General features: G+C 42.7%; 1 protein-coding gene across 1 annotated transcript in view; it reads right to left on the bottom strand.

Moving 5' to 3' along the window:
• LOC110512585 (netrin receptor UNC5B) overlaps positions 1 to 14,312 on the bottom strand; it is a 34,390-nt gene extending 20,078 nt beyond the window's left edge. The window contains exons 1-7 of the mRNA XM_036974596.1: positions 14,246 to 14,312; positions 13,665 to 13,889; positions 12,362 to 12,505; positions 10,045 to 10,148; positions 7,193 to 7,373; positions 6,862 to 7,029; positions 75 to 239 (exon numbers count right to left, since the gene is read on the bottom strand). Coding sequence (XP_036830491.1) covers positions 75 to 239; positions 6,862 to 7,029; positions 7,193 to 7,373; positions 10,045 to 10,148; positions 12,362 to 12,505; positions 13,665 to 13,889; positions 14,246 to 14,312 — 1,054 coding nt within the window. The remainder of the gene's footprint in view (positions 1 to 74; positions 240 to 6,861; positions 7,030 to 7,192; positions 7,374 to 10,044; positions 10,149 to 12,361; positions 12,506 to 13,664; positions 13,890 to 14,245) is intronic.
• Positions 14,313 to 14,779: the final 467 nt, after the last annotated feature.

Genomic DNA, 14,779 nt, shown 5'->3' with positions numbered 1-14,779 from the left:
CCCTCCCTCCCCCCTCTCTCCCTCCCTCCCTCCCTCCCTCCCTCTCTCTCCCTCCCTCCCTCCCTGTAACTCACTGCGTGTACAGAGTCCATCGGTGCAGTTCTTGCTCTCCATCATACTCCCACTACAGTGCTGTCCTCCATTCCGGGGAGGGGGGGCCTGACACTCCCTGCTCCTCCAATGGGTACATTCTGTCCCACACGCTGACCACTTGGCCCAGTCCGTCCAGCCTCCGTCCACTATAGGGGTCAGAGATCAGGAGTTAGAGGCTTGGATAACAGAGTCTATGGATAACAGTCTATGGATAACAGAGTCTATGGATAACAGAGTCCATGGATAACAGAGTCTATGGATAAAAAAGTATATGGATAACAGAGTCTATGGATAACAGAGTCTATGGATAACAGTCTATGGATAACAGAGTATATGGATAACAGTCTATGGATAACAGTCTATGGATAACAGAGTCTATGGATAACAGTCTATGGATAACATAGTCTATGGATAACAGTCTATGGATAACAGTCTATGGATAACAGTCTATGGAAAACAGAGTCTATAGATAACAGAGTCTATGGATAACAGTCTATGGATAACAGAGTTTATGGATAACAGAGTCTATGGATAACAGTCTATGGATAACAGAGTATATGGATAACAGAATATATGGATAACAGAGTCTATGGATAACAGAGTCTATGGATAACAGTCTATGGATAACATAGTATATAGATAACAGAGTCTATGGATAACAGTCTATGGATAACAGAGTATATAGATAACAGAGTCTATGGATAACAGTCTATGGATAACAGAGTTTATGGATAACAGAGTATATGGATAACAGTCTATGGATAACAGTCTATGGATAACAGAGTATATAGATAACAGTCTATGGATAACAGAGTCTATGGATAACAGTCTATGGATAACAGAGTATATAGATAACAGTCTATGGATAACAGAGTCTATGGATAACAGTCTATGGATAACAGAATATATGGATAACAGAGTCTATGGATAACAGAGTATATAGATAACAGTCTATGGATAACAGTCTATGGATAACAGAGTATATGGATAACAGAGTCTATGGATAACAGAGTATATAGATAACAGTCTATGGATAACAGAGTCTATGGATAACAGTGTATATGGATAACAGAGTCTATGGATAACAGAGTCTATGGATAACAGAGTATATGGATAACAGTCTATGGATAACAGTCTATGGATAACAGTCTATGGATAACAGAGTCTATGGATAACAGAGTATATGGATAACAGTCTATGGATAACAGAGTCTATGGATAACAGTCTATGGATAACAGAGTCTATGGATAACAGAGTATATGGATAACAGAGTCTATGGATAACAGAGTATATGGATAACAGAGTATATGTATAACAGTCTATGGATAACAGAGTATATGGATAACAGAGTATATGGATAACAGTCTATGGATAACAGAGTATATGGATAACAGTCTATGGATAACAGAGTATATGGATAACAGTCTATGGATAACAGAGTATATGGATAACAGAGTCTATGGATAACAGAGTATATGGATAACAGAGTCTATGGATAACAGAGTATATGGATAACAGTCTATGGATAACAGAGTATATGGATAACAGTCTATGGATAACAGAGTATATGGATAACAGTCTATGTGCAACAGAGATTATGGATAACAGTCTATGGATAACATAGTATATGGATAACAGTCTATGGATAACAGAGTATATGGATAACAGAGTCTATGGATAACAGAGTATATGGATAAAAGAGTATATGGATAACAGAGTATATGGATAACAGAGTATATGGATAAAGAGTATATGGATAACAGTCTATGGATAACAGTCTATGGATAACAGAGTATATGGATAACAGTATATGGATAACAGAGTATATGGATAACAGTCTATGGATAACAGAGTCTATGGAGAACAGAGTATATGGATAACAGAGTTTATGGATAACAGTCTATGGATAACAGAGTATATGGAGAACAGTCTATGGATAACAGTCTATGGATAACAGAGTATATGGAGAACAGTCTATGGATAACAGTCTATGGATAACAGTCTATGGATAACAGAGTATATGGATAACAGACTATGGATAACAGTCTATGGATAACAGTCTATGGATAACAGAGTCTATGGATAACAGTCTATGGATAACAGAGTCTATGGATAACAGAGTCTATGGATAACAGTCTATGGATAACAGAGTCTATGGATAACAGTCTATGGATAACAGTCTATGGATAACAGTCTATGGATAACAGAGTCTATGGATAACAGAGTCTATGGATAACAGAGTCTATGGATAACAGTCTATGGATAACAGTCTATGGATAACAGAGTATTTGGATAACAGTCTATGGATAACAGAGTACATGGATAACAGTCTATGGATAACAGAGTATATGGAGAACAGTCTATGGATAACAGAGTATATGGATAACAGTCTATGGATAACAGAGTATATGGATAACAGTCTATGGATAACAGAGTATATGGAGAACAGTCTATGGATAACAGAGTATATGGATAACAGTCTATGGATAACAGAGTCTATGGATAACAGAGTATATGGATAACAGTCTATGGATAACAGAGTATATGGATAACAGAGTCTATGGATAACAGTCTATGGATAACAGAGTCTGTGGATAACAGAGTATATGGATAACAGAGTCTATGGATAACAGAGTCTATGGATAACAGAGTATATGGATAACAGTCTATGGATAACAGTCTATGGATAACAGTCTATGGATAACAGAGTCTATGGATAACAGAGTATATGTATAACAGTCTATGGATAACAGAGTCTATGGATAACAGTATATGGATAACAGAGTATATGGATAACAGTCTATGGATAACAGTCTTTGGATAACAGAGTATATGGATAACAGAGTCTATGGATAACAGAGTATATGGATAACAGAGTATATGGATAACAGAGTATATGGATAACAGTCTATGGATAACAGTCTATGGATAATAGTCTATGGATAACAGAGTATATGGATAACAGAGTCTATGGATAACAGTCTATGGATAACAGAGTATATGGATAACAGTCTATGGATTACAGAGTATATGTATAACAGAGTCTATGGATAACAGAATATATGGATAACAGTCTATGATAACAGTCTATGGATAACAGAATATATGGATAACAGTCTATGGATAACAGAGTATATGGATTACAGAGTATATGGATAACAGAGTATATGGATAACAGTCTATGGATAACAGAGTCTATGGATAACAGAGTATATGGATAACAGTCTATGGATAACAGTCTATGGATAACAGTCTATGGATAACAGAGTATATGGATAACAGAGTCTATGGATAACAGAGTATATGGATAACAGAGTATATGGATAACAGTCTATGGATAACAGTCTATGGATAACAGAGTTTATGGATAACAGTCTATGGATAACAGAATATATGGATAACAGTCTATGGATAACAGAGTTTATGGATAACAGTATATGGATAACAGAGTCTATGGATAACAGAGTATATGGATAACAGAGTATATGGATAACAGTCTATGATAACAGTCTATGGATAACAGAATATATGGATAACAGTCTATGGATAACAGAATATATGGATAACAGAGTATATGGATAACAGTCTATGGATAACAGTCTATGGATAACATAGTATATGGATAACAGTCTATGGATAACAGAGTATATGGATAACAGAGTATATGGATAACAGTCTATGGATAACAGTCTATGGATAACAGAGTATATGGATAACAGTCTATGGATAACAGTCTATGGATAACAGTCTATGGATAACAGTCTATGGATAACAGTCTATGGATAACAGAGTATATGGATAACAGAGTATATGGATAACAGAATATATGGATAACAGTATATGGATAACAGAGTATATGGATTACAGAGTATATGTATAACAGAGTCTATGTATAACAGAGTATATGGATAACAGTCTATGATAACAGTCTATGGATAACAGTCTATGGATAACAGAATATATGGATAACAGTCTATGGATAACAGAATATATGGATAACAGAATATATGGATAACAGTCTATGGATAACAGTCTATGGATAACAGAATATATGGATAACAGTCTATGGATAACAGAATATATGGATAACAGAGTATATGGATAACAGTCTATGGATAACAGTCTATGGATAACAGTCTATGGATAACAGAGTATATGGATAACAGTCTATGGATAACAGAGTATATGGATAACAGTCTATGGATAACAGTCTATGGATAACAGTCTATGGATAACAGTCTATGGATAACAGAGTCTTTGGATAACAGTCTATGGATAACAGAGTATATGGATAACAGTCTATGGATAACAGAGTATATGGATAACAGTCTATGGATAACAGAGTATATGGATAACAGTCTATGGATAACAGAGTATATGGATAACAGTCTATGGATAACAGAGTATATGGATAACAGTCTATGGATAACAGTCTATGGATAACAGTCTATGGATAACAGAGTATATGGATAGCAGTCTATGGATAACAGAGTATATGGATAACAGTCTATGGATAACAGAGTATATGGATAACAGTCTATGGATAACAGTCTATGGATAACAGAGTATATGGATAACAGAGTATATGGATAACAGTCTATGGATAAAAGAGTATATGGAGAACAGTCTATGGATAACAGAGTCTATGGATAACAGAGTATATGGATAACAGTCTATGGATAAAATAGTATATGGAGAACAGTCTATGGATAACAGTCTATGGATAACAGTCTATGGATAACAGTCTATGGATAACAGTCTATGGATAACAGAGTTTATGGATAACAGAGTCTATGGATAACAGAGTCTATGGATAACAGAGTATATGGATAACAGAGTCTATGGATAACAGACTATATCGATAACAGTCTATGGATAAAAGAGTATTTGGAGAACAGTCTATGGAGAACAGTCTATGGATAACAGAGTATATGGATAACAATCTATGTGCAACAGAGATTATGGATAACAGTCTATGGATAACAGAGTCTATGGATAACAGTCTATGGATAACAGTCTATGGATAACAGAGTATATGGATAACAGAGTATATGGATAACAGAGTCTATGGATAACAGTCTATGGATAACAGAGTATTTGGATAACCGAGTATATGAATAACAGTCTATGGATAACAGAGTATATGGATAACAGAGTCTATGGATAACAGAGTATATGGATAACAGTGTATTTGGATAACAGAGTCTGCTTAATTTGTAATGTTTGTCTTCTTGATCTGTGAGTCATAAATACAGTTTGCATGAGGTTAAACTCTGTGTCTGATGTCCATACACCTGTTAATCATTCTCACCTGGACACAGAGTGGTTCTTACACCTGTTAATCATTCTCACCTGGACACAGAGTGGTTCATACACCTGTTAATCATTCTCACCTGGACACAGAGTGGTTCTTACACCTGTTAATCATTCTCACCTGGACACAGAGTGTTTCATACACCTGTTAATCATTCTCACCTGGACACAGAGTGGTTCATACACCTGTTAATCATTCTCACCTGGACACAGAGTGGTTCATACACCTGTTAATCATTCTCACCTGGACACAGAGTGGTTCATACACCTGTTAAAACCTGTTAAGTCTATAGGGGCGCTATTTCATTATTGGATAAAAAAACGTGCCCGTTTTAAGCGCAATATTTTGTCACGAAAAGATGCTCGATTATGCTGCAAAGATATTATCTGTGAGTGCCACAGAACTCATTCTACAGGCGAAACCAAGATGAAACTTTGAACAGGAAATGAGCAGAAATCCTGAAGCTCTGTTTTCAAATGGCTCCTTATATGGCTGTGAATGCACCAGGAACGAGCCTGTGCTTTCTGTCGTTTCTTCAAGATGTCTGCAGCATTGTGACGTATTTGTAGGCATATCATTGGAAGATTGGCCATAAGAGACTACATTTTCCAGGGGTCCGCCCGGTGTCCTTTGTCTAAATTTGTGCGTAATCTTCAATTGCGGTCATTATCTCCTGGGATTCAGGACAGAAAGTACACTTCCACGAAGGATATATCATCGAAGAGATATGTGAAAAACACCTTGAGGATTGGTTCTAAACAACGTTTGCCATGTTTCAGTCGATATTATGGAGTTCATTTGGAAAAAAGTTCGGCGTAATTGATGACTGGATTTTCGTTTTTTTTTGGTAGCCAAACGTGACGCACCAAATGATTTCTCTCTCTAAACAAATCATCTTTCAGGAAAAACTGAACATTTGCTATCTAACAGAGTCTCCTCATTGAAAACATCTGAAGTTCTTCAAAGGTAAATTATTTTATTTGAATGCTTTTCTGTTTTTTGTGAAAAATGTTGCCTGCTAATTGCTAACGCTAATGCTAACGCTAAATGCTACGCTAGCTAGCTACTGTTACACAAATGATTGTTTTCCTATGGTTGAGAAGCATATTTTGAAAATCTGAGATGACAGTGTTGTTAACAAAAGGCTAAGCTTGAGAGCTAGCATATTTATTTCATTTCATTTGCGATTTTCATGAATAGTTAACGTTGCGTTATGGTAATGAGCTTGAGTCTGTATTCACGATCCCGGATCCGGGATGGGGAGATCAGAGAGGTTTTAATCATTCTCACCTGGACACAGAGTGGTTCTTACACCTGTTAATCATTCTCACCTGGACACAGAGTGGTTCATACACCTGTTAATCATTCTCACCTGGACACAGAGTGTTTCATACACCTGTTAATCATTCTCACCTGGACACAGAGTGGTTCATACACCTGTTAATCATTCTCACCTGGACACAGCGTGGTGCATGTGACTCTCTGGAAAGCCGAGCCCTCGCAGAAGGCTCCCCCGTTTAGAGGCGCAGGATTGGTGCAGCTGCGTGTCCGTCGCTGCCAGCCCCGCCCACACTGGGCATTACACTCCGACCACTCAGTCCACGAAGACCAGCCCCCACTCACTGAGAGAGAGACGCTGTCAGACTGACAGAAAATAATATATTGTGTGTGTGTGTGTGTGTGTGTGTGTGTGTGTGTGTGTGTGTGTGTGTTTATTTCTGCGTGTGTGTATTAAACAGCTTTGGTTGAGATTTGTAATGAGACGCAGAGTGTGTTGCTCCTCACCGTAGACGATAAGCGTGGCGGTACTACTGCGTCTCTTGGCTACCTGGTTGCGTGCCACACAGGTGTAGTTGGCCGTGTCAGAGAGACGGGCCTGTTTAATAATGAGGTCATTTTCTACGGTCATCAGGAAGTTAGAGTCCTGAGACGGATCTATGGTGTCCTCATTCTTCAACCAGTCCACCTGGGGGAGGGGAGAGGGGGAGAGGAGAAGGGAGAGGAGAAAGGAGAGGAGAAGGGAGAGGAGAAGGGAGAGGAGAAGGGAGAGGAGAAGGGAGAGGAAGACATTCAGATAAAATGTCTGACACAAATACACGAACAAACAAACAAACAACTCATGGGTGGACTCATTAACACACGACAAATACTCATTAACACACGGCAAATACTCATTAACACTGTCTAGAGGTCTGTCTAGAGGATTGTCTAGAGGATTGTCTAGAGGATTGTCTGGAGGTCTGTCTAGAGGATTGTCTGGAGGTGTGTCTAGAGGATTGTCTAGAGGTTTGTCTAGAGGATTATTTAGAGGATTGTCTAGAAGATTGTCTAGAGGATTGTCTAGAGGTTTGTCTAGAGGATTGTTTAGAGGATTGTCTAGAGGTCTGTCTAGAGGATTGTCTAGAGGATTGTCTAGAGGATTGTCTAGAGGTTTGTCTATAGGATTGTTTAGAGGATTGTCTAGAGGACTGTCTAGAGGTCTGTCTAGAGGATTGTCTAAAGGATTGTCTCAAGAATTGTCCAGAGGTCTGTCTAGAGGATTGTCTAGAGGATTGTCTAGAGGATTGTCTAGAGGTCTGTCTAGAGGATTGTCTAGAGAATTGTCTGGAGGTCTGTCTAGAGGATTGTCTAGAGAATTGTCTGGAGGTCTGTCTAGAGGATTGTCTGGAGGATTGTCTAGAGGTCTGTCTAGAGGATTGTCTAAAGGATTGTCTAGAGGATTGTCTAGAGGTCTGTCTAGAGGTCTGTCTAGAGGATTGTCTGGAGGATTGTCTAGAGGTCTGTCTAGAGGATTGTCTAGAGGATTGTCTAGAGGATTGTCTAGAGGTCTGTCTAGAGGTCTGTCTAGAGGATTGTCTAGAGGATTGTCTGGAGGATTGTCTAGAGGTCGGTCTAGAGGATTGTCTGGAAGTCTGTCTAGAGGATTGTCTAGAGGTCTGTCTAGAGGATTGTCTGGAGGATTGTCTAGAGGTCTGTCTAGAGGTCTGTCTAGAGGATTGTCTAGAGGTCTGTCTGGAGGATTGTCTGGAGGTCTGTCTAGAGGATTGTCTAGAGGTCTGTCTAGAGGATTGTCTGGAGGGTTGTCTGGAGGTCTGTCTAGAGGTCTGTCTAAAGGATTGTCTGGAGGTCTGTCTAGAGGATTGTCTTGAGGTCTGTCTAGATGATTGTCTAGAGGATTGTCTAGAGGATTGTCTAGAGGATTGTCTGGAGTTCTGTCTAGAGGTGTGTCTAGAGGATTGTCTAGAGGTTTGTCTAGAAGATTGTCTGGAGGTCTGTCTAGAGGATTGTCTGGAGATCTGTCTAGAGGATTGTCTAGAGGTCTGTCTAGAGGATTGTCTGGAGGTCTGTCTAGAGGTCTGTCTAGAGGATTGTCTGGAGGTCTGTCTAGAGGTCTGTCTAGAGGATTGTCTGGAAGTCTGTCTAGAGGTCTGTCTAGAGGTCTGTCTGGAGGATTGTCTAGAGGTCTGTCTAGAGGATTGTCTAGAGGTCTGTCTAGAGGATTGTCTGGAGGTCTGTCTGGAGGTCTGTCTAGAGGATTGTCTGGAGGTCTGTCTAGAGGATTGTCTGGAGGTCTGTCTAGAGGATTGTCTGGAGGTCTGTCTAGAGGATTGTCTGGAGGTCTGTCTAGAGGTCTGTCTAGAGGATTGTCTGGAGGTCTGTCTAGAGGATTGTCTGGAGGTCTGTCTAGAGGATTGTCTGGAGGTCTGTCTAGAGGATTGTCTGGAGGTCTGTCTAGAGGTCTGTCTAGAGGATTGTCTGGAGGTCTGTCTAGAGGATTGTCTAGAGGTCTGTCTAGAGGATTGTCTGGAGGTCTGTCTAGAGGATTGTCTAGATGATTGTCTGGAGGATTGTCTAGAGGATTGTTTGGAGGTCTGTCTAGAGGTATGTCTGGAGGTCTGTCTAGAGGATTGTCGGATTGTCTAGAGGTCTGTCTAGAGGATTGTCTGGAGGTCTGTCTAGAGGATTGTCTGGCGGTCTGTCTAGAGGATTGTCTGGAGGTCTGTCTAGAGGTCTGTCTAGAGGATTGTCTAGAGGTCTGTCTAGAGGTCTGTCTAGAGGATTGTCTGGCGGTCTGTCTAGAGGATTGTCTGGAGGTCTGTCTAGAGGACTACTATTAGACTACTAGTACTTCAGAATGAGACTTGAGGAACCCTGATGATTTAGCTGCCACTGTCTGTTGTTCCCATAGAAGCAGAATCTCATTCTAGTTGTTGTTGTTGTTGTTGTTTGTTTCCTGTTCAATGTTTTGCATTTGAAAAGCAATAAAAAAGAATTGATTGAAAAACAAAAAAACAGGACAAGACTCAGGATGAGGATGAAGAGTGATGATGAGGATGGGTGCAGAAGGTAGATGGGTACCTCTGACAGGGCACACACACACACACACACACACACACACACACACACACACACACACACACACACACACACACACACACACACACACACAAACAACTAGCCAACGTGTTTCTACACCTGCATTGCTAGCTGTTTGGGGTTTTAGGCTGGGTTTCTGTACAGCACTTTGATATATCAGCTGATGTACGAAAGGCCTTTATAAATACATTTGATTTGATTTGACACACACACACACACACGCACACGCACACGCACACACACACACACAGGTAGTGTACCTCAGCAGGGGGCATGCCCTCGGGAGGTCGACACTGCAGCAACACCTCCTGCTCCAATCTCACCTCTCGACCCAGAGGCTCCTGCTCAAAGGTCTTACGCAGATCTGCAGGGGGGGGGGGGGGGGGGGGCAAGAGAGTTAAACTGTTAACACAGTCGAGAGTGTGTGAGTGTGTGTGTGTGTGTGTATGTAGAACAGAAGGAGAACGGAGGGGGTTGGGGGAGGAGAAGAGGGTTATGTAGAACAGAAAGAGAACGGAGGGGGTTGGGGGAGGAGAAGAGGGTTATGTAGAACAGAAAGAGAACGGAGGGGGTTGGGGGAGGAGAAGAGGGTTATGTAGAACAGAAAGAGAACGGAGGGGGTTGGGGGAGGAGAAGAGGGATATGTAGAACAGAAGGAGAACGGATGGGGTTGGGGGAGGAGAAGAGGGTTATGTAGAACAGAAAGAGAACAGAGGGGGTTGGGGGGAGGAGAAGAGGGTTATGTAGAACAGAAAGAGAACGGAGGGGGTTGGGGGGAGGAGAAGAGGGTTATGTAGAACAGAAAGAGAACGGAGGGGGTTGGGGGAGGAGAAGAGGGTTATGTAGAACAGAAAGAGAACGGAGGGGGTTGGGGGAGGAGAAGAGGGTTATGTAGAACAGAAAGAGAACGGAGGGGGTTGGGGGGAGGAGAAGAGGGTTATGTGGAACAGAAAGAGAACAGAGGGGGTTGGGGGAGGAAAAGAGGGTTATGTAGAACAGAAAGAGAACGGAGGGGGTTGGGGGGAGGAGAAGAGGGTTATGTAGAACAGAAGGAGAACGGAGGGGGCTGGGGGGAGGAGAAGAGGGTTATGTAGAACAGAAGGAGAACGGAGGGGGTTGGGGGGAGGAGAAGAGGGTTATGTAGAACAGAAAGAGAACAGAGGGGGTTTTGGGGAGGAGAAGAGGGTTATGTAGAACAGAATGTGTGTGTGTGTGTGGTGTGTGGTGTGTGTGAGGTGTGTGTGTGTGTGTGTGTTCCATGCATGTAGCTGTGTATCTCATCAACAGTGTGACATGTCAGTCACACCCTGGGGGGGGGGGGGCCTCAATTCAGCCTCAATTCCTCAAGACATGGACTCTACAAAGTCCAGAACCCGGCAGCATTGCAGTTCTTGACACACTCCAACCGGCGCGCCTGGCGCTTTCAACCCTGGTCTTTTGTCTTGACCCCTCACCCTCTGAATGGCCTCTGAACACGATTCAGGTCTCAAGGCTTCAAAGAAGAAGAAGAAGAAGAAGAAGGAGAAGAAGAAGAAGAAGAAGAAGAAGAAGGAGAAGAAGAAGAAGAAGAAGAAGGAGAAGAAGAAGAAGGAGAAGAAGAAGAAGAAGAAGAAGAAGAAGGAGAAGAAGAAGAAGAAGGAGAAGAAGAAGGAGAAGAAGAAGAAGGAGAAGAAGAAGAAGAAGAAGAAGGAGAAGAAGAAGAAGAAGAAGAAGAAGAAGGAGAAGAAGAAGAAGAAGGAGAAGAAGAAGGAGAAGAAGAAGAAGGAGAAGAAGAAGAAGAAGAAGAAGAAGAAGAAGAAGAAGAAGAAGAAGAAGGAGAAGAAGAAGAAGGAGAAGAAGAAGGAGAAGAAGAAGAAGAAGAAGAAGGAGAAGAAGAAGAAGAAGAAGAAGGAGAAGAAGAAGAAGAAGAAGAAGAAGAAGAAGAAGAAGGAGGAGAAGAAGAAGAAGGAGAAGAAGAAGAAGAAGGAGAAGAAGAAGAAGGAGAAGAAGAAGGAGAAGAAGAAGAAGAAGAAGAAGGAGAAGAAGGAGAAGAAGAAGGAGAAGAAGAAGAAGAAGAAGAAGGAGAAGAAGAAGAAGAAGAAGGAGAAGAAGAAGGAGAAGAAGAAGAAGAAGAAGGAGAAGAAGAAGAAGTAGAAGAAGAAGGAGAAGAAGAAGAAGAAGAAGAAGAAGAAGAAGGAGAAGAAGAAGAAGAAGAAGAAGAAGGAGAAGAAGAAGGAGAAGAAGAAGAAGAAGAAGAAGGAGAAGAAGAAGAAGGAGAAGAAGAAGGAGAAGAAGAAGAAGAAGAAGAAGAAGGAGAAGAAGAAGAAGAAGAAGAAGAAGAAGGAGAAGAAGAAGAAGAAGAAGAAGAAGAAGGAGAAGAAGAAGAAGGAGAAGAAGAAGAAGAAGAAGAAGAAGAAGGAGAGGAAGGAGAAGAAGAAGAAGGACCTGTCTCCTCCCTTTCATCTACACTGATTGAAGTGGATTTTACAAGTGACATCGATAAACACACCACACACACACACCACACACACACACACACACACACACACACACACACACACACACACACACACACACACACACACACACAGTACCTACATGCGATGCGGACGTACGCGCGGCTACTCTTGGTGGTGCCTGCAGAGCTCCAGGCCACACACTGACACCAGTAGTCCTCCAGACCAAACAGTTCCTCCACCTGGGTCCTCGATACAGAGATATCCACCTCCCTCACCACCAGGCCTGGGAGAGAGAGGGGAGAGAGGGGAGTGATGGGAGAGGGGAGATAGGGGGAGAGAGGAGAGAGGTGATAGGGGGAGAAAGGAGAGAGGGGAAAGGGGAGAGAGGGGAGAGAGGAGAGATAGGGGGAGAGAGGAGAGGGGAGATAGGGGGAGAAAGGAGAGAGGGGAAAGGGGAGAGAGGGGATAGGAGAGAGGGGGAGAGAGGAGAGAGAGGAGAGAGAGGAGGGGGGGGAGAGGGGAGGAGAGAGGGGAGAGAGGAGATAGGGGGAGAAAGGAGAGAGGGGAGAGGGGAAAGGAGAGAGAGGGAGAGGAGAGAGGGGGAGAGAGGAGAGAGAGGGGAGAGAGGAGAGAGGGGGAGAGGGGAGGAGAGAGGGGAGAAGAAAGAGAGGGAGAGAGGGGAGATGGGAAAAAGAGGGGAGAAAGAGGGGAGGAGAGAGGGGAGGAGAGAGGGGGAGAGAGGGGAGAGAGGGGGAGAGGTAGCATATGTTTAGGAATTAATAGAAGTGTTTTGAGTAAAAAAAATCTAATTTTATTTGTCACATGCACATGGTTAGCAGATGTTAATGCGAGTGTAGCGAAATGCTTTTGCTTCTAGTTCCGACAATGCAGTAATAACCAACGAGTAATCTAACTAACAATTCCAAAACTACTGTCTTATACACACAAGTGTAAAGGGATATAGAATATGTACATAAAGATATATGAATGAGTGATGGTACAGAACGGCATAGGCAAGATGCAGTAGATGGTATTGAGTACAGTATTTACATATGAGATGAGTAATGTAGGCTATGTAAACATTATATAAAGTGGTAGTGTTTTGAGTCAGAGTTTTGGGTCAGAGTTTTGAGTCAGTGTTTTGAGTCAGAGTTTTGGGTTAGTGTTTTGAGTCAGAGTTTTGGGTCAGAGTTTTGAGTCAGTGTTTTGAGTCAGAGTTTTGAGTCAGAGTTTTGGGTTAGTGTTTTGAGTCAGTGTTTTGAGTCAGAGTTTTGGGTTAGTGTTTTGAGTACAGTATGTTTGAAAGTCTATAGGAACTCGTAGTTATGGAGAATTTACAAGTGAGTTCAGCGTTAATGTGAGACTGGTGTGAATGAGATTGTTGTATCTGTGAATGTTTCCGTGTCTGTGAAGGCTGGTGAAATCGTGTGTAATTCTAGTACCCGTGATCTGATCGAGGCTCTCTCTGGTCACATGATCGTTCTGGTTGACCCACTCTCCGTTACACTTGAAGTATATTTGCGTGGCGGGGGCGGCTCTACAGCGGAGCTGGACGGGTCGGTTCTTGACGATGAACCCGTCCTTCGGTTCCAGCTGGAACTCTGGGAGCGGTTCTGCCGAGGCGAAGGAGAACGAGTCCGGAATCACGTCACTGTAGTCGATGCTCTCTGGAGGGGGGGGGGGGGGGGGTCACACAGACACACAACATGGTCAGGAGGCCTTAGTTACTCACTAGAGGGAGGAGAGAGGACATTAGAGAAAGGGAGTGTATGTGTGTGTGTGTGTGTGTGTGTGTGTGTGTGTGTGCCAGACGGAGTGCGTGACAGTAGTAATAGTGTGAATGTCCTGACTGAGCCGAGTCACAAAGACCTTTAAGGTGTTGACAGGTTGTAGTGCACACACACACACACACACACACACACACACACACACACACACACACACACACACACACACACACACACACACACACACACACATGCACGCACGCACGCACACACACACTCTCATTTCCACTCCTTACTGGGAGACCCTAACACCCATAAAGGCTGTGTTAGCTGCAGCAGCTCAGTCCCCTTGGTGCCCACCATTACTACACAGTCTATTGCTGAAGCCAGCACACAGCCGGGAGCAGGGTTGGAGAGGAAGAGGAGAGGAAGAGGAGAGGAAGTGGAGAGGAAGTGGAAAGGAAGTGGAGAGGAAGAGGAGAGGAAGGGGAGGGGAAGTGGAGAGGAAGAGGAGAGGAAGGGGAGAGGAAGAGGAGAGGAGGAGGAGAGGAAGAGGCGAGGAAGGGGAGAGGAAGAGGAAGAGGAGAGGAAGAGGAGAGGAAAAGGCGAGGAAGAGGAGAGGAAGGGGAGAGGAAGAGGAAAGGAAGTGGAGAGGAAGAGGAGAGGAAGAGGAGAGGAAGAGGAGAGGAAGGGGAGAGGAAGAGGAAAGGAAGTGGAGAGGAAGAGGAGAGGAAGAGGAGAGGAAGGGGAGAGGAAGAGGAAGAGGAGAGGAAGAGGAGAGGAAGAGGTGAGGAAGAGGAGAGGAAGGGGAGAGGAAGAGGAAAGGAAGT

This window comes from Oncorhynchus mykiss, unplaced genomic scaffold, assembly GCF_013265735.2.
Source record: "Oncorhynchus mykiss isolate Arlee unplaced genomic scaffold, USDA_OmykA_1.1 un_scaffold_719, whole genome shotgun sequence".
In the NCBI taxonomy this organism is placed as follows: Eukaryota; Metazoa; Chordata; class Actinopteri; order Salmoniformes; family Salmonidae; genus Oncorhynchus; species Oncorhynchus mykiss.
This window is presented reverse-complemented; position numbering and strand designations above follow the sequence as displayed.